We start from the raw sequence: 25,290 nt of genomic DNA on the forward strand, positions 1-25,290 counted from the left end.
ATCAGTCACAAAAGAAAATAAAAACTTTAATATTTAACTTAAATGTTTGCACCACAATTTTTTTTTATCACAGTTCATACCATCAAAAACAAACAAAAACCAATAAAATTCTTAGGCATTTTTAGGATAGTGTTATGAGAGTTCATTTCCACACCCAAGGGCCCAATGATGACAGCAACATTTTTCCTTCACCGGTTCCAGTTGGAACTAGTGACTGTTACTTGGCAATACATTTTTACCAGTCTGATTTACAAACCCTGTGTGCGTGCAACACACAACTTCGAAAGGAGTTTGGAGTACAGCATCAGGATGTTCAAGGGAATCAAAACTACAAGATCATTATAATGCCACTAAGATTCAATTAACTGGTGGGATACATTGAATTCTTTGTTACTCTGTTCACCAGTCACTAAAGTCTTGCCCCAAACAATAAAAACCCTCCTGACATTATTCTGGAAAACCCAGTCAAATGAATGTTTCATGAATTATTTATTTTCAGTGGGAAAAAAATGCACCATCGGAAGAACAAGAAATCTGTATAGTGGTGCGGTTTAAATGCTACTTCGTCTGTGAACGCAATGTTCCCCTTTTATGATCAAACTATAGAGAGCACGCAAAAGAACTCCTTGTCTGAATGGAACTGCTGTCACAAACTGAACAGCTTCCCACAATTCCTTGGCAAAAGGCATTAGCAAGATTATTAAGGTCACTGAAATTGTACTTTCGGTAGCACTGAATTTCTAAGGTGTCTGTAGAAGTCACACCAGAGTAGAAAAGACATCTTTAAATGCACCTTGTCTGGGTTGGGAGTTGTGGGGAGTTTCTGAAACCAAGCCTAACAAAAAGCTACACCGTGATGTCGACTGCCGAAGCGCAGATCCCACATGTTCTTTTAATCTACGTATTAAGTGAAATGTGTCATCCATTTTGGAATGCTCCAACCCTTTCAGGAGCGAACATAACACGATCTGTCCGGTGCTCCTCACAACGCCAGAGAGAAAGACTTCGACTGCTTTCATTTGCCTATTCTCTGGACCACCCAGTCCTGTTGGCAGAGGGGGCACCGATTGTTCTGTTTCACCCACAACGACATGCAGCAGTTGTGGAAGGAATGATTACATTCTCCCCAGACCACTGGAAGGAAAAAAAAAAAAAGAAAACAACAACTTAGTATTACACAATTCATCTTAATGATAAGAATTGTTACAGAATTTATGAACTGCTTTTTATGTGCCAAAGCACTGTGCTAAGTAATGCTCCGCCACAGTCCTTGTCCCATTCGGGGCTCACAATCCTAAGAGGTGGGGAAAATAGGTAATTTATCCCCAAGACTGGGAGCTCCTTGAGGGCAGAGAGCCCATCTGTTTTCTCTTCTGTACTCTCCTGAGCACTCAGTAGAATGCCCTGCACAGACAGTAAGCACTCAATACCATTCATTGACTTTTTACAGATCAAACAATCTGTATGTGAAAGCTTACTGTGTCCAGAGCACTGTAATAAGCACTTGGGAGTGTGTAATCGAATACCTGGGAGTGTGTAACAGATGCATTTCCTGCCCACAAGGAGCTTGTAGTCTATAAAAAATCTGAGACTCAGAGAGATTGTGACTTGCTCAAAGTCATCCAGCACGGTGGCAAAGATTGGAGTTGAGCCCATATCTCCTGACTCGGTCAATCGATTGCATTTATTGAGTGCTTACTATGTGCAAAGCACTGTACTAAGCACTTAGACTAAGATTCCCCAGTTCCATGCTCGTTCCACTAGGCCAAACTGCCATCCCACCTTATATAATTCGCTTCTTAACTCACAAGCCTAGCCATGTGAGTTTAAAGTGAAGCAGGCAAGAATGAGTTGGCTGCTGATTTAACCCCTGTTCAATAAGAGTACATTCCTGCACTCATCCAGAAGGAAGCACATTTCAACACTCCACACAGAGATACGATTAGGACTCAGTAAACGTTAGTCCAGTTCAACATTTAGTTATCCATTTGTCCATGGGTGCTGTCTTGCCTTTACCTGCTTTAGTTTGCTTGATGCTTTCTCTCAGTATCTTAGTTTTTCTCTGCCTCTTGCTAGCATTTGCTAATTTCCCATAGCATTACCTGCTTGCCGACCTTGATTGTCAGAAGGGAATAGAAAAGCGCATTTGATCGATCTTGGACATGATGTGGAGTGTGAAACCTATGGTTTACATGAGTTGGAATGATTTGGATATAGTTTCCTGCCCTGTTAGCTCTTCATACAGTTGCTTCCAGAGAGGTGAATGACACACAAAGACTATAAACTCCTGTAAACTCCTTGTGGGCTGGGAACATATCTGCCAATTCTGTTGAACTGTACTCTCCCAAGAGCTTAGTACAGTGCTCTGCACACAGTAAGTGCTCAACAAAATACCACTGATTGAATGACACATCTATCCAGAACTGGTGGATAGATTCTGTATCGCCCTGACTTACTCCCTTTACCCAGCGCCAAAGTGCTTATTTACATATCTGTAATTTATTTATTTATATTAATGTCTGTCTCCCCCTCTAGACTGTAAAGTCATTGTGGGCAGGGACTGTGACTACTGTTGTACTGTACTCTCCCAAATGCTTAGTACAGTAAGCGCTCAGTAAATATGATTGAATGAATGAATGAACTCATGAGGAATTCAAAAATAGGGACACAGGCTTTTTTCATTTTTAGCACTTATACTAAAAGTTAAAGCCATTCTGATTTCAGAATATATGTGAAAGTTACAAATTCAAATTTATACCAGATTATTTTTGGCCGGTTTTTGCACCGTTTAACAAGCAGTAGGATGACGGCTATATTTATTTTTGGATGGGGGTGGGAGAGAGGGGGAAGAACCGATTGACAAAATTTTGGGTGTGGTTCCTCCTGCTACCCATATACCAGTATGTAATAAACATTCTGTAATCTCTTGGGATTTTTTGTTTGCTTGTTAAAGTCCTTGCTAGTGTCCTTAATGTGTTAAATTCTTCAATCATAGGTTGCTCTCATAGCTTTTTTAGGCTTCCTACACTGGAAAGTTTCCACATACTCCCTATTTATGGCAGATGGGGGAGAATGCAAATGGTTTTTTAAAATTCTTTTTGGTTTCTCTTTCATATTTATATCTTACTTGGAAAGAACCAGGAGAACAACCAGAGTTGAAAAAATCCATATTCTGAGGTTGGGGTATTTGATCAAAACCATATTATTAACTTTACAAATAAACTAGACGCAAACAACAGAGAATGGAAAGTTCTCTTTCATTTCAAGGGTACAGCTCAACACTTTACATAATTATAGAGAACATTTCAGGAGTGAGAGCATGACAAAGTTTAAAATAGTTAAAATGTAAATGTTAAGATGCCTATTTTTGTGCTATCTAGAGATGTGCTAGCTCAGGGAAAAAAATCAGAAAGCTTTTCTTCTGTGTTCCCAATCTGTAATGCAGTCGCATTCAAACGTTAAGATATCTACTTTTCTGTTGCCCCATTCAAATACAAACATTATCTACAAGTTATCTGTTTCCAAATCACACCTTTAAATAGTACAATACTTAAACCACAGATGTTTCAATGTTCAGGATATAGTATAAATACCATACAAAAAAATAATACCTGAAAACACAAATGTCTCAGAAGAAAAGTGATCAAAGCTGTCCACAACGGTCAAAACTCTGATCAATACTGGTAGAATGCTTTAGATTAATTTTTAAGAGACTTATAAGAGACTCTAAACTGAAGACAATGATTGCCTATAACAAAAAGCTTGCCGATTAGCTGTTGATTTACTCTAAGTATACTTGAGTGGTGCTTTTCTTTTCCATTACTAATGAATCACTTTTTGCAGTTTTTAAGTAGAGTGAAAATCAAAAGCTACCCATCTTAAAAATATTTCCACTGACAGAAAAATCTCAGTTAAAACAAATCAAGAGAATGAAATGACAACATACCAACACAATCTTCTTGTTTATTTTCAGCTTGACATCTAAGACAGGCATCTAAAAGCAAACAAACAACAATTCTCAATCTGATGCAGTTCTACAAAGAAAAATCTTCAAAACCACTAGATAACAAGGCAAAAAGTTCATATTCCTCATCTGATAAACATCTATTTTAGATAAAGTGCACTTAAAATACAAAGGGTCTAAAACCAGAAGCTTTCTCAAAGTTTACTAATCTTCCATTTCAGGAAGGCACGCAGTTTTTACTAGTTTTACAGAAAAGATGCAACTGCCCAGAAAATGTGAGCGAAATGCAATCCCTCCAAAGTAAAAGTTCAATGAGTTCTATGGGTACACACACATATACACTTATTTCAAGATAATTTTTTTTATGTGTCTTTCAGGAAACCATTCATAATTCTGTCACTTCCCCTTCTGAGGCTTTTCTCCCCTTATTCCAACACCCAGATTTTCCCTTAAGCAAATCTGTTGGGAATACCAATTTCATGCATAAAATAATTCTTTCTTTATCTTCTTCTGAAGAGGCACTTTTTAGTTTCCCCACTCTAATAACAGGAGTGAATAGAAAGCCACTGAAAGAAACGGGTGTTGATGTTCCCAAATAGTCATCACTTGTTCACCAGGGCTGTGAAAATACGTTCTTTAACATCATCTCTCCATTAACCTTAGAACGAGCTACTTTTCACAAATTAAAGGTTGGAATGAATCAGGGCCACACTGCTCTTCACACCTGCCACGCCTGGGAGTGAAGCCTCTCTCATGGCAGAAGTGGAGATGGAGAAAATGCACTGAAAATTGGGGGAGATTGTGGCTGCTTCTCAGTTTTGACTGCAGCACGGAGGTGCCCAAAGCCTGCCCCTTTCAACGACCAATTTACTATATTTTCACTGAGCTAATTTCAATTCTTTGAATTTCAGCCAGCTCTCTTGCTCTTTTGATTCTTTTAATGGCATTTGTTAAGCGCTATGTATCAAGCACTAAGTGCTGGGTTAGATACAAGTTGGAGCTCAGGTTCTAAAATTATATTTGATTATATTCTCAATGTTCTATGGCCCATGTTCTGTACTTTCTTTGCTATTTATATTGTGAGCCAGGAACCAGGTCTTAATTTTATGTACTCAATCCACTATAATCATAAACTCTTAGCAAATGTTAGTAATTTAACAAATGTAAGGTCCTTCAGGGCTAGGACTGTGACTACCAACTTTGCTGGATTGTACTCTCCCAAATGCTTAGTACAGTGCTCTGCACACAGTAAGTGCTCAATAAATACCATTGATCAATCCATTAATGATAGAGTCTAAAATGCTGCCTGCTCTAGGAAGCTTCAATATATTCCTCCGGTGGGGCAAGACAATTAACAGTTACGAAAGTTGAGAAAAATATTGTGAAATGCAGTGATTCACTGGCTTGCCTTTAAACAATAGTCTGGGGATCATCAATAGCCTAGGTACTCATGAGATATTTGGAGACAGAAGACATGCTCAGGACAATCGATGGCATTTACTGAGCGCTTACTATGTGCATAGTGCTGTACTAAGCTCTTGGAAGAGCACAATACAACAGAGATAGCAGATTTGGCCCCTGCCCACAACAGGCTTACAATCTAGAAGGGGAGACAAACGATTAAACCACTTAATTAAGCTATTTAAATTATTCATTAAAGGGAAAATAATTGATTTGCAGGACACTGCAACTGTTGAAGTGAGGCAAAGTTGGAAAACTGTCACACAAACTTTAAACCTCTACAGAATATGTCTTTAAAAATCACTATCTTTGAATCCAGAGAGGATGTGTTAGAGAAGAAAGTAGGTTTTCAGGTCTTAGTTCTATATTCTAAAAAGACTCCAGGAAGCCTTGGTGTTAGAAAGGCACATTAAGGAGAAAAGCCTAAGCAACTGAACACAAAAATGGAATAATATCAACAATAATAACTGTGATATTTGTTAAGTGCTTACTACGTGCCAGACATGTACTAAGCAAATCAGATACAAGCAAACTAGGTTGGACACAGTCCCTGTCCCATATAGGGCTCACAGTCTTAATCTCCATTTTACAGATGAGGCAACTGAGGCCCAGAGAAGTGAAGTGAAATGTCCAAGGTCATATAGCAGACACGTGACAGAGCCGGAAATAGAATGCAGGTCCTTCTGACTCCGAGGCCTGTGATCTATCCATTTGACCATGCTGCTTCTCATTAAAATGTGTACCTTCCCTTTCTTTTCATTCATTCATTCATTCAATCTTATTAATTGAGCGCTGTGTGTAGAGAACTGTACTAAGCGCTTGGGAAGTACAAGTCAGCAACATACAGAGATGGTCCCTACCCAACAATGGGCTCACAGTCTAGAAAGGGGAGAGACAACAAAACAAGTAGATAGGTGTCAAAACCATCAAAATAAACAGAATTATAGCTATATGATAAATAAAATAGAGTAGTAAATATGTACAAGTAAAATAAGGTTATAAATATGTACAAATATATACAAGTGCTGTGGGGAGGGGAAGGGGGTAGGACAGAGGGAGGAGGGGGGCGATGGGGAGGGGAGGAGGAGAGGAAAAAGGGGGCTGCATCTGGGAAGGCCTCCTGGAGGAGGAGAGCTCTCAGTAGGGCTTTGAAGGGAGGAAGAGAGCTAGTTTGGCGGATGTGAGGAGGGAGGGCATTCCAGGCCAGGGGAACGACGTGGGCCGGGGGTCGATGGTGGGACAGGCGAGAACGAGGCACGGTGACGAGATTAGCGGCAGAGGAGTGGAGGGTGCGGGCTGGGCTGTAGAAGAAGAGAAGGGAGGTGAGGTAGGAGGGGGCGAGGGGCCTTGAAGCCAAGAGTGAGGAGTTTTTGCTTGATTCGCAAGTTGACAGGCAACTACTGGAGATTTTTGAGGAGAGGAATGACATGCCCAGAGCGTTTCTGTACAAAGATAATCCGGGCAGCAGAGTGAAGCAGGGAGAGACAGGAGGATGGGAGATCAGAGAGGAGGCTGATGCAGTAATCCAGTCGGGATAAAATGAGAGATTGAACCAGCAAGGTAGTGGTTTGGAGGGAGAGGAAAGGGCGGATCTTGGCGATATTGTAGAGGTGAGACCAGCAGGTTTTGGTGATGGATTGGAGGTTTGGGGTGAATGAGAGAGTGGAGTCAAGGATGACGCCAAGGTTGCAGGCTTGTGAGATGGGAAGGATGGTAGTGCCATCTACAGTGATGGGAAAGTCAGGGGGAGGGCAGGGTTTGGGAGGGAAGATAAGGAGCTCGGTCTTAGACATGTTGAGTTTTAGATGATGGATGGACATCCAGATGGAGATGGACTGAAGGCAGGAGGAGATAAAAGCCTGGAGGGAGGGAGAGAGAGCAGGGGCAGAGACGCAGATTTGGATGTCATCAGTGTAGAGATGATAGTTGAAGTCATGGGAGCGAATGAGTTCCCCAAGGGAGTGAGTGTAGATAGGGAACAGAAGGGGACCAAGAACTGACCCGTGAGGAACCCCTACAGTAAGGGGATGGGAGGGGGAGGAGGAGCCCGCAAAGGAGACTGAGAATGAACGGCCAGAGAGCTAAGAGGAGAATCAGGAGAGGATGGAGTCTGTTAAGCCAAGTTTTGATAGCGTGTTGAGGAGAAGGGGGTGGTCTACAGTGTCGAAGCCAGCTGAGAGGTCGAGGAGGATTTGCACATTCATTTTTTTACATAAAGTCACAACTAGGGAGCTAGATGCAACTCCTAAAAACTCAAAGGGAGATCTAACCAAGAAAGGACAGTACTCTTCAGGACCAAGAAATACTTAACTTGGCTCCCCTTCCCTTTTTGGGAAGATCTACCTGCCCCAGAAAGAATACATATTCACCGAATTGCGTCCAAACCCAAACAAGATTCTCTTCTTGGCCCTCCAAACCAGTGGGATCAACATATTATCTCCATCTGAGAAAAATGTAGCCATCTGGAGCCCCAGTTGCAGTGATATTTACAGGTGGTGATAGCACGGTGTAGTGAATAGAACACGGGCCTGAGAGTCAGACATTCAAGGGTTTTAATCCTGGCTCCACAACTTGTCTGTTGTGTGACCCTGGGCAAGTCACTTCACTTCTCTGTGCCTCAGTTATCTCATCTGTGAAATAATAATTATGGTATTTGTTAAGCACTTACTATGTGCCAAACACTGTTCTAAGCACAGAGGTATATACAGGGTAATCAAGTGGTCCCACGTGGGGCTCACTGTTTTAATCCCCATATTACAGATGAGATAACTGAGGCACAGAGAAGTTACGTGGCTTGCCCAAGGTCACACAGCAGACAAGTGGTGGAGCCAGGATTAGAGCCCAGGTCCTCTGATTCCCAAGCCTGTGCTCTTTCCACTAAGCCATGCTTCTTCTTGAAATGAGGACTGAAACTGCAAGCCCCAAGTGGGATGGGGACTGTGTCCAACCTGATTTGCTTGTATCCACCCCAAAACTGTGTGCACAGCACTGTACTAAGCGCTTGGGAAGTACAAGTAGGCAACATATAGAGACGGTCCCTACCCAACAACGGGCTCACAGTCTAGAAGGGGAAGACAGACAACAAAACAAAACATGTAGACAGGTGTCAAAATTGTCAGAACAAATAGAATTAAAGCTATATGCACATCATTAACAAAATAAATAGAATAGTAAATATGTACAAGTAAAATAAATAAAGTAATAAATCTGTACAAATATATACAAATGCTGTGGGGAGGGGAAAGAGGTAGGGCAGGGGGAATGGGGAGGAGGAGAGTAAAAAGGGGGCTCAGTCTGGGAAGGCCTCCTGGAGGAGGTGAGCTCTCAGTAGGGCTTTATGCATGTTCATGTCTGTCTCCCTCCAGACTGTGAGCTCACTGTGGCCACCGAATGTATCTGTAGTTGTACTCTCCCACGCGCTTAGTACAGTGCTTTGCACACAGTAAAAGCGCTCAATAAGTGCAATTGAATGAATGAACTCTCCATGACCAAGGTGGACGACCCCCACGAGGGTCCTGCTTTTGACCAAGATGGCCCTACACCCAGTATGCTCTTTCCTCTCCATCCAAACTGCTATCTCACGAATACAGTCACTCATCTTCTCCTGCCTAAATTACTGTATCTGCCTCCTTGCTGACCTCCATGCCTCCTGCCTCTCCCCGCTGCAGTCCATACTTCACTCTGCTGCCTGGAATACTCTTCTATAAAAACGTTCAGGACATGTTTCCCCATTCCTCAGAAAACTCCAGTGGTTGCCCATTCTCCGCATCGAACAAAAACTCCTCACCATTAGCTTTAAGACACTCGATCACCTTGTCCCCTCCTATCTCAACTCGCTACTTTCCTACAACCCAGCCCGCTCGTTTCCCCTAATGCTAACCTTCTCATTGTGCCTCAGTCTCCTCTATCTCGCTGTCGACCCCTTGCTGATGTCCAGCCTCTGGTCTGGAATGCCCTCCCTTCTCCAATCCGACCAACAATTATTCTCCCCATTTCAAAGCCTTGTTGAAGGTACAACCCCTCCAAGAGGTCTTCCCTGAGCCCCTCTATCATTTTCTTCCACTCTCTTCTGTGTCGCCCTGACTTGCTCCCTCTGTTCATCCCCCCTCCATCCCCACAGCACTTACGTACAGATCTGTAATTTATTTATTTATATTAATATCTGTCTCCCCCACTCTAGACTGTAAGCTCTTTGTGGGCAGGGAATATGTCTGTCCTCTGCACACAATAAGTGCTCAATAAATACGATTGAATGAATGAAGTGCCTAACAAATAACTGATTGATTGAAAATGATTATTTTACAGAGATGACAGAGGAACAGAGCAGAGGAAAACTGATTCTCCCTGTGCCTACCCATCATATTTCCCTTTCCCTCTGGACTTCCTTCTAGCCTTGAGTCCCCATGTCCAATCAAATCAATCCCTCGTATTTAGTGAGCGTTTACTGTGTGCAGGGCACTGTGCTAAGCACTTGGGAGGGTATACTATAACAATGGAACAGACACATTCCCTGCTCACAAGGAACTTACAGTCTAGAGGGGGAGATAGACATTAACTGAAATCAATAAATGATGGATCTGTATCGGAGTGCTGTGGGGTCCAGGCCCTGTCCCTCACCCCAAAGTCTGAACTTCCCACTCTCTGTGTTTGTGTGCCTCTGTCACTCCCAAGTAAAGCACATGATTTTTTTTTTTTTTTTTGCTGGCAAAGGTGGTTTTTTGAGGAAATGACCCTTCTGGGGCATGAAAGCAATCACCGCTAACAAAGCAGTCTGCTTTCCTTCACTGTCCATCGGGGCTTCATAATCGCCTGGCACGTTTTTTGGGTCTTTGTGTCCACGTGGCTCCAGGCTTTGCAAAGTTTGGCCCACACCCAACTTCTCCATCGCTAAAGGGTTCAAAGCTGGGCTCTGGGGCTTTCTTTCTTTCTGACCACAAGCTTCACTGTGGCTGTGGAGGTCTAAGCCTGCTCCAGGACTATTTTGGTCTGTATGGCTCCCAGTTGCTGTGAAGTTCAAAGTCCACAACTCCAGGGTTCTTAAAGACTGGGCTGCAATATTATTTTTAAAAGGGAGAAGGACAAAGGGACCATAGGTATGACAACCTTCTGTGCCTGGGCTGATGGGTAAATGTGATTTGCTGTGTTAAATTACCTTTCCTTTCTGAAGCAAAAACTTTGGGGGTCAACTGAAATCCCGGGCTGGCTTCATTTCAGAGCAATACAACACAGAGGCATAGACTTAACATTATTTTGTTCTTAATCTTTAAGAAAACACAATCATTTTAGCTTCCTGTCCCTTTCTATGCAAAAAGACACTTGTTTTGTTGTTTTTTGAAACAAAAAGACCCATGGCTTCATCACATTCAGAGCTGGGAGAAGAGTCACCTGAACTCAGACCCAGTGATATGCACCCTACAGACCCTCTTTAGGGCTGGTGAATGACTCTTCTCTAATGTCTTCCCTTGGCTACAAGCCATGCTGACTTCCTAAGACGAAGTAATAAGAGTACACGCTTTTATTTTACTCCTGTCCTCAGCACTCAGGTATATATATTCATACATTCAATCGTATTTATTGAGCGCTTACTGTGTGCAGAGCACTGTACTAAGCGCTTGGGAAGTACAAGTTGGCAACATATAGAGACGGTCCCTACCCAACAACGGGCTCACAGTTTAGAATATTTCAAGTTCTAGGTGCTGGGGTAATAATAATAATAATAATGGCATTTATTAAGCACTTACTATATGCAAAGCACTGTTCTAGATAATCAGGTTGGACACAGTCCCTGTCCTACATGGGGCTCACAGTCTAAGGGGAAGGAAGAAAAGGTATCAAATCTCCATTTTACCGATGAAGAAACTGAGGCACAGGTCATACTGGAGGCAAGAGGAAAAGCTGGGATTAGAATCCAGGTCCTGACACCCAGGCCCAGACAATGTCACTGTTTATTAATAATAATGATGGTATTTGTTAAGCGCTTACTATGTGCAAAGCACTGTTCTAAGCACTGGGGGGATACAAGGTGATCAGGTTGTCCCACAGGGGGCTCACAGTCTTAATCCCCACTTTACAGATGAGGGAACTGAGGCACAGAGAAGTTAAGTGACTTGCCCAAAGTCACACAGCTGACCATTGGCAGAGCCGGGATTTGAACCCATGACCTCTGACTCCAAAGCCCGTACTGTTTTCACCGAGCCACGCTGCTTCTCACGCTGCTTCTTTATTGTTGTATTGAACTTTCCCAGCGCTTAGTACAGTGCTCTGCACACAGTAAGTGCTTAATAAATATGACTGAATGAATGAATGAATGGACCAACTGCTACTTTCAGCATCGTTTTTTTTTTTCAATCAATCATATTACTTACTGTGCGCTGAGCACTGTACTAAGCACTTGGGGGAGTATAATGTAACAGAGTTGGTAGACATGCAGCGTGGCTCAGTGGAAACAGCATGGGCTTGGGAGTCAGAGGTCATGGGTTCTGACTCCAGCTCTGCCGCTTGTCACCTGTGTGACTTTGGGCAAATCACTTAACTTCTCTATGCCTCAGTTACCTCATCTGTAAAATGGGGATTAAGACTGTGAGCCCCCCGTGGGACAACCTGATCACCTTGTATCCACTCCAGCGCCTGCACATAGTAAGCGCTTAACAAATGTCACTATTATTATCATTTCTATAATGTGTTTTCATTACATTTTAGATAATAATAATAATAATAATGATGATGGTATTTGTTAAGCATTTACTATGTGCTGAGCACTGTCCTAAGTACTGGGGGGGAGAGGGATTTCAGGTAATTAGGTTGTCCCACGTGGGGCTCAGTCTCAATCCCCATTTTACAGACGAGGTAACTGAGGCACAGAGAAGTTAAGTGACTTGCCCAAAGTCACAAAGCTGACAAGTGGTGGAGTCAGAATTAGAACCCATGACCTCTGACTCCCAAGTCCGTGCTCTTTCCACTGAGCCATGCTGCTTCTCTTGATGTAAAAGTGAAAGCATATTCTTTCCACAGTACAAATCTGCTCTGGAATAAAGCAACCCACTAACTGGTGCTTGTAAAATTCATATAAAGAGAGATCATTAGTCTCACATTGAAGGTGCCAGGCAAAGAATGGTGCTAATACACTTCCCAGCTTCTGCCTCAGCCTCACTGTAAGGAATTGGTCATTACTTCATGTTTCTGCAACTTTACAGTATTTAATGCTTACAATAACAGGTGATACATTTAATAAAATGGGAATTTGAATCCAATATTGTCCATCCATAGTTCCCAATGGTATCTTTGAACGATCAACCCACTAATTTTAACACAATTTTTCTATTACCCAAGGCTTTTTAAAAACACAACTAATGTCTCAGAACAGAAATGACCATATACTTCTTCCTGCTCAAAGAAGAAATCAGTGTGAAATCCACCTTTGGGTGCATGCATGGCTGAAAAACGTAATGCGGGTAGTGGCTGGAAGGATCTTCAATCTCTACCACTTGCCTTGTGGTGTTAAGCTTGTTGTTTCCACTTTTGCTTTTTGTCTCCTAATTCTTACGAGGCTTATGCTCTAAAAGCGTTTTCCTTTCTTGGTTCCAATACTTCATGCTGATCCATGAATGAGTCCCAGTTTAGGGTTTAGATACAGCATTGCCTGAGGATTTTACTGCAACATGTCCTGTCCTTGCTTTCAATTTCCCAATTTCAACTCAGCATATAGCAACCGTCATCCGTTCTCCTCGAATGACCCACCCAGTGTTAAGATGAGCATAGCTTCAATAATAATAATAATAATAATATTAATAATAATAATAAAGAACACAGGTCTGGGAGTCGGAAGGACCTGGGTTTTAATCCCAGTTCTACCGCTTCTGCTGTGTGACCCTGGGAAAGTCATTTAACTTCTCTGTGCCTCAGTTACTTCATCTGTAAAATGGAGATTAAAACTGTGAGCCCTATTTGGGACAGGGATGGTGTCAAACCTGATAATCTTGTATCTGTCTCAGTGCCTGGCACACAGTTAAGTGCTTAACAAATACCACAATTATTATGAACAACTGTAGTATTTGTTAAATGCTTACTTTGTGCCAAGCACTGCACTAAGTGCTGGGATACATACAAAATAATCAGGCCCCACATGGTACTCACATTCTAAGTAGGAGGGAGCACAGGTATTGAATCCTCATTGTGCAGATGACGGAACTATGGCACACAGAGTTCAGTGACTTGCCCAAGGTCACAGCGCTGGGATTAGAACCCAGGTCCTCTGTCTCCCAAGCCCAGGCTCTTTCCACTAGGTCACACTGCTTCTCTGGGATGCTGCGTTGGTTGTGATCCTGTCTTCCATCCAATATTGCATTTAGCCTATACAGAATTCTGATTAAATTGCTCAATCAATCAATCGTATTTATTGAGCGCTTACTGTGTGCAGAGCACTGTACTAAGCGCTTGGGAAGGACAAAAAGACAGATGTGGTATGTGTGGCGGTCTCAGAGCCATAGAGAAGGCTGGACAGCAGTGGAGCTCTGTAAACTTTTAGTTTGGTCTGAAGCCTAACACCACCGCCTCCCTCAATCACTCCATTCCGCTTCACAGTTCCAAAGAGTGTACTCAGTGTCTTCTCACTCAAACGACTTTCAGTCGGGTGGAAGTGTGAGCCTGCTGAAGTCAGCTCCAGGCAATCAGGCTTCTAGATATTTACAGGTCAGGGGAAGTTCAAAAGATCATGGAACTCTTCTATTTTTTCTGCTCCTCAATGAACGTGCACTTTTTACACCCTGGGTAGTGCGTGAACTAGGCAAATACGGTGGACTAATTCTCCTTTCCCCCACGACCTCCACGGCTCTAAGTTGGCCCTTTGGCAGGCACTTGATCAATCAACTGAATTTACTGAGTATGTACCATGTGCAGAGCCCCCTAATAAGTGGTTGGGAGAATACAATACAACAGAGTTGGTAGATACGGTCCCTGACGATGTGCGTTTTCTTTAATTCATTCAATCGTATTTATTGAGCGCTTACTGTGTGCGGAGCACAATACTTTAATGAGTTTTCCCTTATGAGAATGCAACCCTGGTATTTTAGGAAAACCTGGTTATATACTCGACAACAGCAATATGCATCTATCTCGCTGCTGACCCCTTGCCCATAATCTCCCTTTAGCCTGGACCTGATGACCTTGTATCCACCCCAGGTCTTAGAACAGTGCCTCACACATAGTAAGCGCTTCACAAATACCATTATTATCATTAATAGGAGGCAGGGGCTTGGACACCAATCAATCAATGATATTTATTTATTTATTTTACTTGTACATATCTATTCTATTTATTTTATTTTGTTAGTATGTTTGGTTTTGTTCTCTGTCTCCCCCTTTTAGACTGTGAGCCCACTGTTGGGTAGGGACTGTCTCTATATGTTGCCAACTTGTACTTCCCAAGCGCTTAGTACAGTGCTCTGCACACAATAAGCGCTCAATAAATACGATTGATGATGATGATGACCGCCCTCCCCCTCCATATGCAACAGACAGGCACTTTCCCCACCTTCAAAGTATTACTAAAATCACAAATCCAAAAGACCTTCCCTAATTAAACCCTCTTTTCCCTTACTCCCTCTCCCTTCTGGATCACCTATGTACTTGGGATCTGTATCCTTTATTCACCCAGCCCTCAGCCCCACAGCCCTTATATACATATCTGCAAATTATTTTAATATGTGTCTCCCGCTCTAGACTATGAACTCCTTGTGGAAGGGATCGTATCTACCATTCATTCATTCATTCAATCGTATTTATTGAGCGCTTACTGTGTGCAGAGCACTGTACTAAGCGCTTGGGAAGTACAAGTTGGCAACATATAGAGACGGTCCCTACCCAACAGTGGGCTCACACTACCACCTCTATTGAGCTGTACTCTCCCAAGCACTTTGTTCAGTGTTTTGTTCACAGTAGGCACGCGAGAAGCAGCATGGCCTAGTGGAAAGAGCGTGAGACTGGGAGTCCTGGGAGTCAGAGGACTTGGGTTCTAATCCCCATTCTGCCATTTGACTGCTGTGTGACCTTGGGCAAGATACTTAACTCTGTATCCCTTTTTCCTCATCTGTAAAATGGGGAATCTGGACTGTTCTCCCTCACACTTAGAATGTGAACTCTGGATGGGGCAGGGACTGTACCTGTCCCACAGCTTAGTACAGTGCTTGGTACATAGTAAGCATTAAATACTATTATTATTACTATTATGAATACATTTGAATGATTAACCACCCTCAGGGCTTGTGCCAATCTAGCTAGATTTTAATATTTATAAGCTTAATATGGGCAGGGAATGTAATAATAATAATGATGGTATTTGTTAAGCGCTTACTATGTGCAAAGCACTGTTCTAAGCGCTGGGGGGATACAAGGTGATCAGGTTGTCCCACGTGGGACTCACAACCTTAATCCCCATTTTACAGATGTGGCAACTGAGGCACAGAGACGTGAAGTGACTTGCCCAAAGTCACACAGCTGACAAGTGGAGGAGCTGGGATTAGAACCCATGACCTCTGTCCCAATCCCGGGCTCTTTCCACGCTGCTTCTCAAATGTTGTTCTAAACCCCAGATGAGGCTTTGTGAATGCGAATTCATACCAGGTTCACAGTGGGCAGGGAGCCAGGGACTACAGTGCTGCTTCTCTATGTGCCTATCAACTCTGCTCCCTAACACTTAGTACAGTGCTCTGCAGATATTAAGCGCCTAATAAATACTACTGAATTTGATGAAGCCATGGGTCTTTGGAATAGGTTTTCAAAAAACAACAAAACAAGTGTCTTTTTGCATAAGAAGGGACAGGAAGCTAAAATGACTGTATTTTCTTAAAGATTAAGAACAAAATAATGTTAAATGTTAATGTTAAATCTATGCCTGTTTGATACATATATATTTATAATTCTATTTATTTATACTGATGTGTCTATATCTACAATTCTATTTCTTTCTATTGATGTCTGTTTACTTGTTTGGATGTGTATATATCTATAATTCTATTTATTTATACTGATGCCTGCTGCTTGTTTTGATGTATCTATATCTACAATTTTATTCCTTTCTATTGATGCCTGTTTACTTGTTTGGAAGTGTATATATCTATAATTCTGTTTCTTTCTATTGATGCCTGTTTGCTTGTTTTGATGTGTCTGTATCTACATTTTTATTTCTTTCTATTGATGCCTGATTACTTGTTTTGATGTGTCTATACCTACAATTCTATTTCTTCCTATTGATGACTGATTATTTGTTTTGATGTGTATATATCTATAATTCTATTTCTCCCTATTGATACCTGCTTGTTTGTTTTGATGTGTCTGTATCTACAATTCTATTTCTTTCTGTTGATGCCTGTTTGCTTATTTGGATGTGTAATAATAATAATAATTTTGGTATTTGTTAAACGCATACTACGAGCAAAGCACTGTTCTAAGTGCTGGGGAGGATACAAGGTGAACAGGTTGTCCCATGTGGGGCTCACAATCTTAATCCCCATTTTACAGATGAGGTAACTGAGGCACGGAGAAGTGACTTTCCCAGAGTCACACAGCTGACAAGCGGCGGAGCTGGGATTTGAACCCATGACCTCTGACTCCCAAGCCTGTGCTCTTTCCAATGAGCCACGCTGCTTCTCTCTACAATTCTATTTCTTCTTATCGACGCCTGTTTACTTGTTTTGATGTGTCTATGTCTATAATTGTATTTCTTCTACTGATGCCTGATTACTTGTTTTGATGTGTCTATATCAATCAATCAATCGTATTTATTGAGCGCTTAGTACAGTGCTCTGCACACAGTAAGCGCTTGGGCAACATATAGAGAGTCCCTACCCAACAGTGGGCTCACAGTCTAGAAGGGGGAGACAGAGAACAAAACCAAACACACTAACAAAATCAAATAAATAGCACAGATAGGTACAAGTAAAATAAATAAATAAGTAAATAGAGTAATAAACATGTACAAACATATCTACATATATACAGGTGCTGTGGGGAAGGGAAGGATGTAAGATGCGGGGGATGGAGAGGAAGGAAGGGGCTCAGTCGTATTTATTGTATTTATCATCATCATCATCAATCGTATTTATTGAGCGCTTACGGTGTGCGGAGCACTGTACTAAGCGCTTGGGAAGTACAAGTTGGCAACATCATCATCATATTTCTTTCTATTGATGCCTGTTTACTTGTTTGGATATGTCTAGATCTACAACTCTATTTCGTTCTATTGATGCCTGTTTGGATATGTACATATCTATAATTCTATTTATGCCCGTCTGGATGTGTACATATCTGGATGTGTACCTATCTACAATTCTATTTCTTTCTATCGATGCCCCTTTACTGGTTTTGATGTCTGTTTCCCCCACTTCCAGACTGTGAGCGCGGGGATTGTCTCTCTTTAGTGCTGAACTGTACTTTCCCAAGCGCTTAGTCGAGTGCTCTGCACACAGTGAGCGCTCAACAGATCTGACTGAATGGATGGATGGATGGTGGCATCCACCTCCCCATCCCCCCGCCCTACCTCCTTCCCTTCCCCACAGCACCTGTATATATGTTTGTACAGATTTATTACTCTATTTGACTTGTACATATTTACTATTCTATTTATTTTGTTAATGATGTGCATCTAGCTTTCTTTCTGTTTATCTGTTCTAAGCGCTAGGGAGGTTACAAGGTGATCAGGTTGTCCCACGGGGGGCTCACAGTCTTCATCCCCATTTTACAGATGAGGTAACTGAGGCCCAGAGAAGTGAAGTGACCTGCCCAAAGTCATACAGCTGACAACTGGCTGGGATTTGAACCCATGACCTCCGACTCCAAAGCCCTTGCTCTTTCCATTGAGCCACACTGCTTCTCTGTTCGATATCTATATATCTATAATTCTATTTATTTATACTGATGCCTGTTTGCTTGTTTTGATGTGTCTATATCTACAATTTTATTTCTTTCCATTGATGCCTGTTTGTTTGGATGTGTCTATACCTATAATTCTATTTCTTTCTACTGATGTCTGTTTGCTTGTTTTGATGCCCTACTGGGAGCTCACCTCCTCCAGGAGGCCTTCCCAGACTGAGCCCCCTCCTTCCCCTCCCCACAGCACCTGTATATATGTGCATGTTTGTACGTATTTATTACTCTATTTATTTATACATATTTACTCTATTTTATTTTGTTAATATGTTTTGTTTTGTTGTCTGTCTCCCCCTTTTAGATTGTGAGGCCGCTGTTGGGTAGGGACCGTCTCTGTTGCCACCTTGTACTTACCAAGCGCTTAGTACAGTGCTCTGCACACAGTAAGTGCTCAATAAATATGATTGAATGAATGAATGAATGTATCTACAATTCTATTTCTATTGATGCCTGATTACTTGCTTCGATGTGTCTCTACCTACAATTCTATTTCTTCCTATTGATGCCTGATTACTTGTTTTGAAGTGTGTACACCTGTCCACATGCTTTGTTTTGTTGTCCGTCTCCCCCTTCTAGACTGTGAGCCCGTTGTGGGATAGGGACCGTCTCTATATAATAATAATAATAATAATAATGGCATTTATTAAGCGCTTACTATGTGCAAAGCACTGTTCTAAGCGCTGGGGAGGTTACAAGGAGATCAGGTTGTCCCACGGGGGGCTCACAGTCTTAATCCCCATTTTACAGATGAGGGAACTGAGGCACAGAGAAGTTAAGTGACTTGCCCAAAGTCACACAGCTGACAATTGGCAGAGCTGGGATTCGAACCCATGACCCCTGACTCCAAAGCCCGGGCTCTTTCTACTGAGCCACGCTGCTTCTCTGTCTCCCCCTTCTAGACTATGAGCCCGCTGTTGGGTAGGGACCATCTCTATATGTTGCCAACTTGGACTTTTCTATATGTTGCCGACTTGCACTTCCCAAGCACTTAGTACAGTGCTCTACACACAGTAAGCGCTCAAGAAATACGACTGAATGAATGAATGAATCTACAATTCTATTTCTTTCTATTGATGCCTGATTACTTGTTTTGATGTGTCTATACCTACAATTCTATTCCTATTAATGCCTGATTACTTGTTTTGATGTGTGTACACCTGTCCACATGCTTTGTTTTGCTGTCTGTCTCCCCCTTCTAGACTGTGCGCCCATTGTGGGGTAGGGACCGTCTCTATCTGTTGCCGACTTGTACTTCCCAAGCACTTATTACAGTGCTCTGCACACAGTAAGCGCTCAATAAATACGGTTAGAGAAGCAGCGTGGCTCTGTGGAAAAAGCCCGGGCTTTGGAGTCCGAGGTCATGGGTTCAAATCCCGACTCTGCCAACTGTCAGCTGTGTGACTTTGGGCAAGTCACTCAACTTCTCTGGGTCTCAGTTACCTCAAATGGAAAATGGAGATTAAGACTGTGAGCCCCCCGTGGGGCAACCTGATCACCCTGTAACCTCCCCAGAGCTTAGAACAGTGCTTTGCACATAGTAAGTGCTTAATAAATGCCATCATTATTATTATTATTATCTGCAAAATGGGGATTGAGACTGCGAGCCCCACGGGGGACAATTTGATCACCCTGCATCCTCCCCAGCTCTTAGAACAGTGCTCTGCACATAGTAAGCGCTTAACAAATGCCATTATTATTATTATTATTATTAAGTCACAAATTCTGTGAGCCTCTGTTACCTCATCTGCAAAATGGGGATTAAGACTGCAAGCCCCACATGGGACAACTTGATCACCTTGTATCCCCCCCAGCGCTTAGGGCAGTGCTCTGCACATAGTAAGCGCTTAACAAATGCCATCATCATTATTATTATTAAGTCACTTAAGTTCTGTGAGCCTGTTACATCATCTGTAAAATGGGGATTAAGACTGTGAGCCCCACATGGGACAACTTGATCACCTTGGAGTAGCGGGACCATGATCTTGTAGCCCCAGAAGAACTGACGTTTTGGGAATGAGGTGAGGCAGGGCTTTTGTTAGTATGTTTGGTTTTGTTCTCTGTCTCCCCCTTCTAGACTGTCTCCCACTGTTGGGTAGGGACTGTCTCTATATGCTGCCAACTTGTACTTCCCAAGTGCTTAGTACAGTGCTCTGCACACAGTAAGCACTCAAGCAATATGATTGATTGATTGTATCCCCCCCAGCGCTTAGGGCAGTGCTCTGCACATAATAAGCTCTTAACAAACGCCATCACTATTATTATTATTAAGTCACTTAAGTTCTGTGAGCCTCAGTTACCTCATCTGTAAAATGGGGACTGACTGCGAGCCCCACGGGGGACAATCTGATCACCTTGTATCGTCCCCAGCGCTTCAGTGCTTTGCACATAGTAAGCGCTTAAGAAATGCCATCATTATTATTATTATGAAGTCACTTAAGTTCTGTGAGCTTCAGTTCCCTCATCCGCAAAATGGGGTATAAGCCTGCGAGCCCTATTTTGTTCTCTGTCTCCCCCTTCTAGACTGTGAGCCCACTGTTGGGTAGGGACCGTCTCTCTATGTTGCCAACTTGTACTTCCCAAGCGCTTAGTACAGTGCTCCGCACACAGCAAGCGCTCAATACGACTGATTGATTGATTGACAACTTGATCACCTTGTATCCCCCCCGTGCTTAGAACATTCAATCAATCACTCAATCGTATTTATTGAGCGCTTACTGTGTGCAGAGCCTGTACTAAGCACTTGGGAAGGATAAATTGGCAACATAGAGAGACAGTCCCTACCCAACAGTGGGATCACAGTCTAAAAGGGGGAGACAGAGAACAAAATCAATCAATCAATCAATCAATCAATCGTATTTATTGAGCGCTTACTGTGTGCAGAGCACTGTACTAAGTGCTTGGGAAGTACAAGCTGGCAACATATAGAGACAGTCCCTACCCAACAGTGGGCTCACAGTCTAAAAGGGGGAGACAGAGAACAAAACCAATCAATCGTACTTACTGAGCGCTTACTGTGTGCAGAGCACTGTACTAAGCGCTTGGGAAGTACAAGCTGGCAACATATAAGACAGTCCCTACCCAACAGTGGGCTCACAGTCTAGAAGGGGGAGACAGAGAACAAAACCAAACATACTAACAAAATAAAATAAATAGAATAGATAGGTACAAGTAAAATAAATAAATAAGTAAATAGAGTAGTAAATACGTACAAACATATATACATATATACAGGTGCTGTGGGGAAGGGAAGGAGGTAAGATGGGGGGATGGAGGGGGGACGAGGGGGAGAGGAAGGAAGGGGCTCAGTCTGGGAAGGCCTCATTCATTCAATCAATCGTATTTATTGAGCGCTTACTGTGTGCAGAGCACTGTACTAAGCGCTTGGGAAGCACAAGCTGGCAACATATAGAGACAGTCCCTACCCAACAGTGGGCTCACAGTCTAAAAGAGGGAGACAGAGAACAAAACCAAACATACTAACAAAATAAAATAAATAGAATAGATATGTACAAATAAATAAATAGAGTAATAAATATGTACAAACATATCTACATATATACAGGTGCTGTGGGGAAGGGAAGGAGGTAAGATGGGGGGATGGAGAGGGGGACGAGGGGGAGAGGAAGGAAGGGGCTCAGTCTGGGAAGGCCTCATTCATTCAATCAATCGTATTTATTGAGCGCTTACTGTGTGCAGAACACTGTACTAAGCGCTCGGGAAGTACAAGCTGGCAACATATAGAGACAGTCCCTATCATCATCAATCGTATTTACTAAGCGCTTCCTGGGTGCAGAGCACTGTACTAAACGCTTGGGAAGTACAAATTGTCAACATCTAGAGACAGTCCCTACCCAACAGTGGGCTCACAGTCTAAAAGAGGGAGACAGAGAACAAAACCAAACATACTAACAAAATAAAATAAATAGAATAGATATGTACAAATAAATAAATAGAGTAATAAATATGTACAAACATATCTACATATATACAGGTGCTGTGGGGAAGGGAAGGAGGTAAGATGGGGGGATGGAGAGGGGGACGAGGGGGAGAGGAAGGAAGGGGCTCAGTCTGGGAAGGCCTCATTCATTCAATCAATCGTATTTATTGAGCGCTTACTGTGTGCAGAACACTGTACTAAGCGCTCGGGAAGTACAAGCTGGCAACATATAGGGACAGTCCCTACCCAACAGTGGGCTCACAGTCTAAAAGGGGGAGACAGAGAACAAAACCAAACACACTAACAAAATAAAATAAATAGAATAGATATGTACAAGTAAAATAAATAAATAAATAAATAAATAAACAAATAGAGTAATAAATATGTACAAACATATATACAGGTGCTGTGGCGAAGGGAAGGAGGTAAGATGGGGGGGATGGAGGGGGAACGAGGGGGAGAGGAAGGAAGGGGCTCAGTCGTATTTATTGTATTTATCATCATCATCAATCGTATTTATTGAGCGCTCCCTGTGCGCAGAGCACTGTACTAAGCGCTTGGGAAGTACAAGTTGGCAACATCATCATCATCAATCGTATTTATTGAGCGCTCCCTGTGTGCAGAGCACTGTACTAAGCGCTTGGGAAGTACAAGTTGAAAACATCATCATCATCATTGGTATTTATTGAGCGCTCCCTGTGTGCAGAGCACTGGACTAAGCGCTTAGGAAGGACAAATTGGCAACGTACAGAGACGGTCCCTACCCAACAGCGGGCTCGCAGTCTAAAAGGGGGAGACAGAGAAGGAAACCAAACACACTAACAAAATAAAATAAATAGAATAGATATGTACAAATAAAATAAATAAACAGAGTAATAAATATGTACAAACATATATACATATATACAGGTGCTGTGGGGAAGGGAAGGAGGTAAGATGGGGGATATGGAGAGGGGGACGAGGGGGAGAGGAAGGAAGGGGCTCAGTCTGGGAAGGCCTCATTCATTCAATCAATCGTATTTATTGTGCGCTTACTGTGTGCAGAGCACTGTACTAAACGCTTGGGAAGTACAAGCTGGCAACATATAGGGACAGTCCCTACCCAACAGTGGGCTCACAGTCTAAAAGGGGGAGACAGAGAACGAAACCAAACATACTAACAAAATAAAATAAATAGAATAGATATGTACAAGTAAAATAAATCGAGTAATAAATATGTACAAACATATATACATATATACAGGTGCTGTGGGGAAGGGAAGGAGGTAAGATGGGGGGGATGGAAGGGGGGACGAGGGGGAGAGGAAGGAAGGGGCTCAGTCTGGGAAGGCCTCATTCATTCAACCAATCAATCGCATTTATTGAGCGCTTACTGTGTGCAGAGCACTGTACTAAGCGCTTGGGAAGTACAAATTGGCAACACATAGAGACAGTCCCTACCCAACAGTGGGCTCACAGTCTAAAAGGGGGAGACAGAGAACAAAACCAAACACACTAACAAAATAAAATAAATAAATAAATAGAGTAATAAATATGTACAAACACATATGCATCTATACAGGTGCTGTGGGGAAGGGAAGGAGGTAAGATGGGGGACGAAGGGGAGAGGCCTTGGCCTATGGGGTCCCGCTCTGTGAGGGGAAGGATGGGCCGGGGTGGGGGTCCCAGGGGTCCGGGATGGTCCGGGATTCCCGGGAATGTCGGGGGTTCCCGGGAATGTCGGGGACGGGTGTGGGAGGGCCCTCGGGCCGCCCGGGCCTCGAGTTCGGCTCTTACCCATAGGATAGTAATGGCATTTGTTAAGCGCTTACTATGTGCAAAGCACTGTTCTAAGCGCTGGGGGGGGGGGATACAATGTGATCAAGTTGTCCCACGTGGGGCTCACAGTCAATCCCCATTTTTACATTTTTACAGATGAGGTAACTGAGGCTCAGAGGAGTTAAGTGACTTGCCCAAGGTCACACAGCAGACTTGTGGTGGAGCCGGGATTCGAACCCATCATCCTTACCCATCACCTGGACCCGGCAGATGGCGCAGGTGTCGCACTCCACGTCCCAGCTCCACATGGCCACCGCGTTCCACTTCTTCAGGGAAAACATCTTGTCGGCCCCCGCCTTGGGGGCCGAGCCTCCCGGCGGCACGGACGGCACGGACACGTCGTCGCCCTCCTCACCGTCCGCCATGACGGGCCGGGACTAGGCCGCGGGCGGCTCCTGTGAGGGGGAAGAAGGAGGAGGCGCCCCCTGCAGGCCCTCGGCGGACCCAGCCGCCCTCACGGTTGGACGCGCGAGCCCCACGGAAGGCGCGCCATTGGCCGACGCGCCCCCTCCCGCGCGCGTGACGTCACGCCGCGGGGCCTGGCGGGAAGTGTAGTCCTCGTCTCTCGCCCCCCGATGACGCCGCTACTATTTAATAAGAGTCATTCATTCATTCAATCAATCAATCAGTCGTATTTATTGAGCGCTTACTGTGTGCAGAGCGCTGTACTGAGCGCTTGGGAAGGACAAGTTGGCAACATATGGAGACGGTCCCTACCCAACAGTGGGCTCACAGTCTAAAAGGGGGGAGACAGAGAACAAAACCAAACATACTAACAAAATAAATAGAATAGATAGGTACCAGTAAAATAGAGTCATAAATATGCACAAACATCTATACATATATACAGGTGCTGTGGGGAAGGGAAGGAGGTAAGATGAGGGGGATGGAGAGGGGGACGAGGGGGAGAGGAAGGAAGGGGCTCAGTCTGGGAAGGCCTCATTCATTCAATCAATCAATCAATCATATTTATTGAGCGCTTACTGTGTGCAGAGCACTGGACTAAACGCTTGGGAAGTACAAGCTGGCAACGTATAGAGGCAGTCCCTACCCAACAGCGGGCTCACAGTCTAGAAGGGGGGGCAGAGAACAAAACCAAACATACTAACAAAATAAAATAAATAGAATAGATAGGTACAAGTAAAATAGAGTCATAAATATGCACAAACATATCTACATATATACAGGT

The 25,290-nt window shown here is 43.2% G+C and overlaps 1 protein-coding gene across 2 annotated transcripts; it reads right to left on the minus strand.

The window, feature by feature from the left end:
* On the minus strand, positions 1 to 24,532 carry RNF7 (ring finger protein 7). Of its 2 annotated transcripts, none has more exons than XM_038752088.1 (3): positions 24,292 to 24,493; positions 3,947 to 3,994; positions 1 to 1,134 (listed from the first exon to the last, which is right to left on the minus strand). In XM_038752088.1, the coding sequence occupies exons 1-3, from the start codon at positions 24,464 to 24,466 to the stop codon at positions 1,016 to 1,018; spliced, it is 342 nt and encodes a 113-aa protein (XP_038608016.1). In that variant the 5' UTR covers positions 24,467 to 24,493; the 3' UTR covers positions 1 to 1,015. The 2 variants fall into 2 exon arrangements, with proteins under 2 accessions (XP_038608016.1, XP_038608022.1); XM_038752094.1 differs by having other exon boundaries at positions 1,078 to 1,134; positions 24,299 to 24,532.
* Positions 24,533 to 25,290: the final 758 nt, after the last annotated feature.

Source organism: Tachyglossus aculeatus, chromosome 1 (genome assembly GCF_015852505.1).
Source record: "Tachyglossus aculeatus isolate mTacAcu1 chromosome 1, mTacAcu1.pri, whole genome shotgun sequence".
NCBI classification, from domain to species: Eukaryota; Metazoa; Chordata; class Mammalia; order Monotremata; family Tachyglossidae; genus Tachyglossus; species Tachyglossus aculeatus.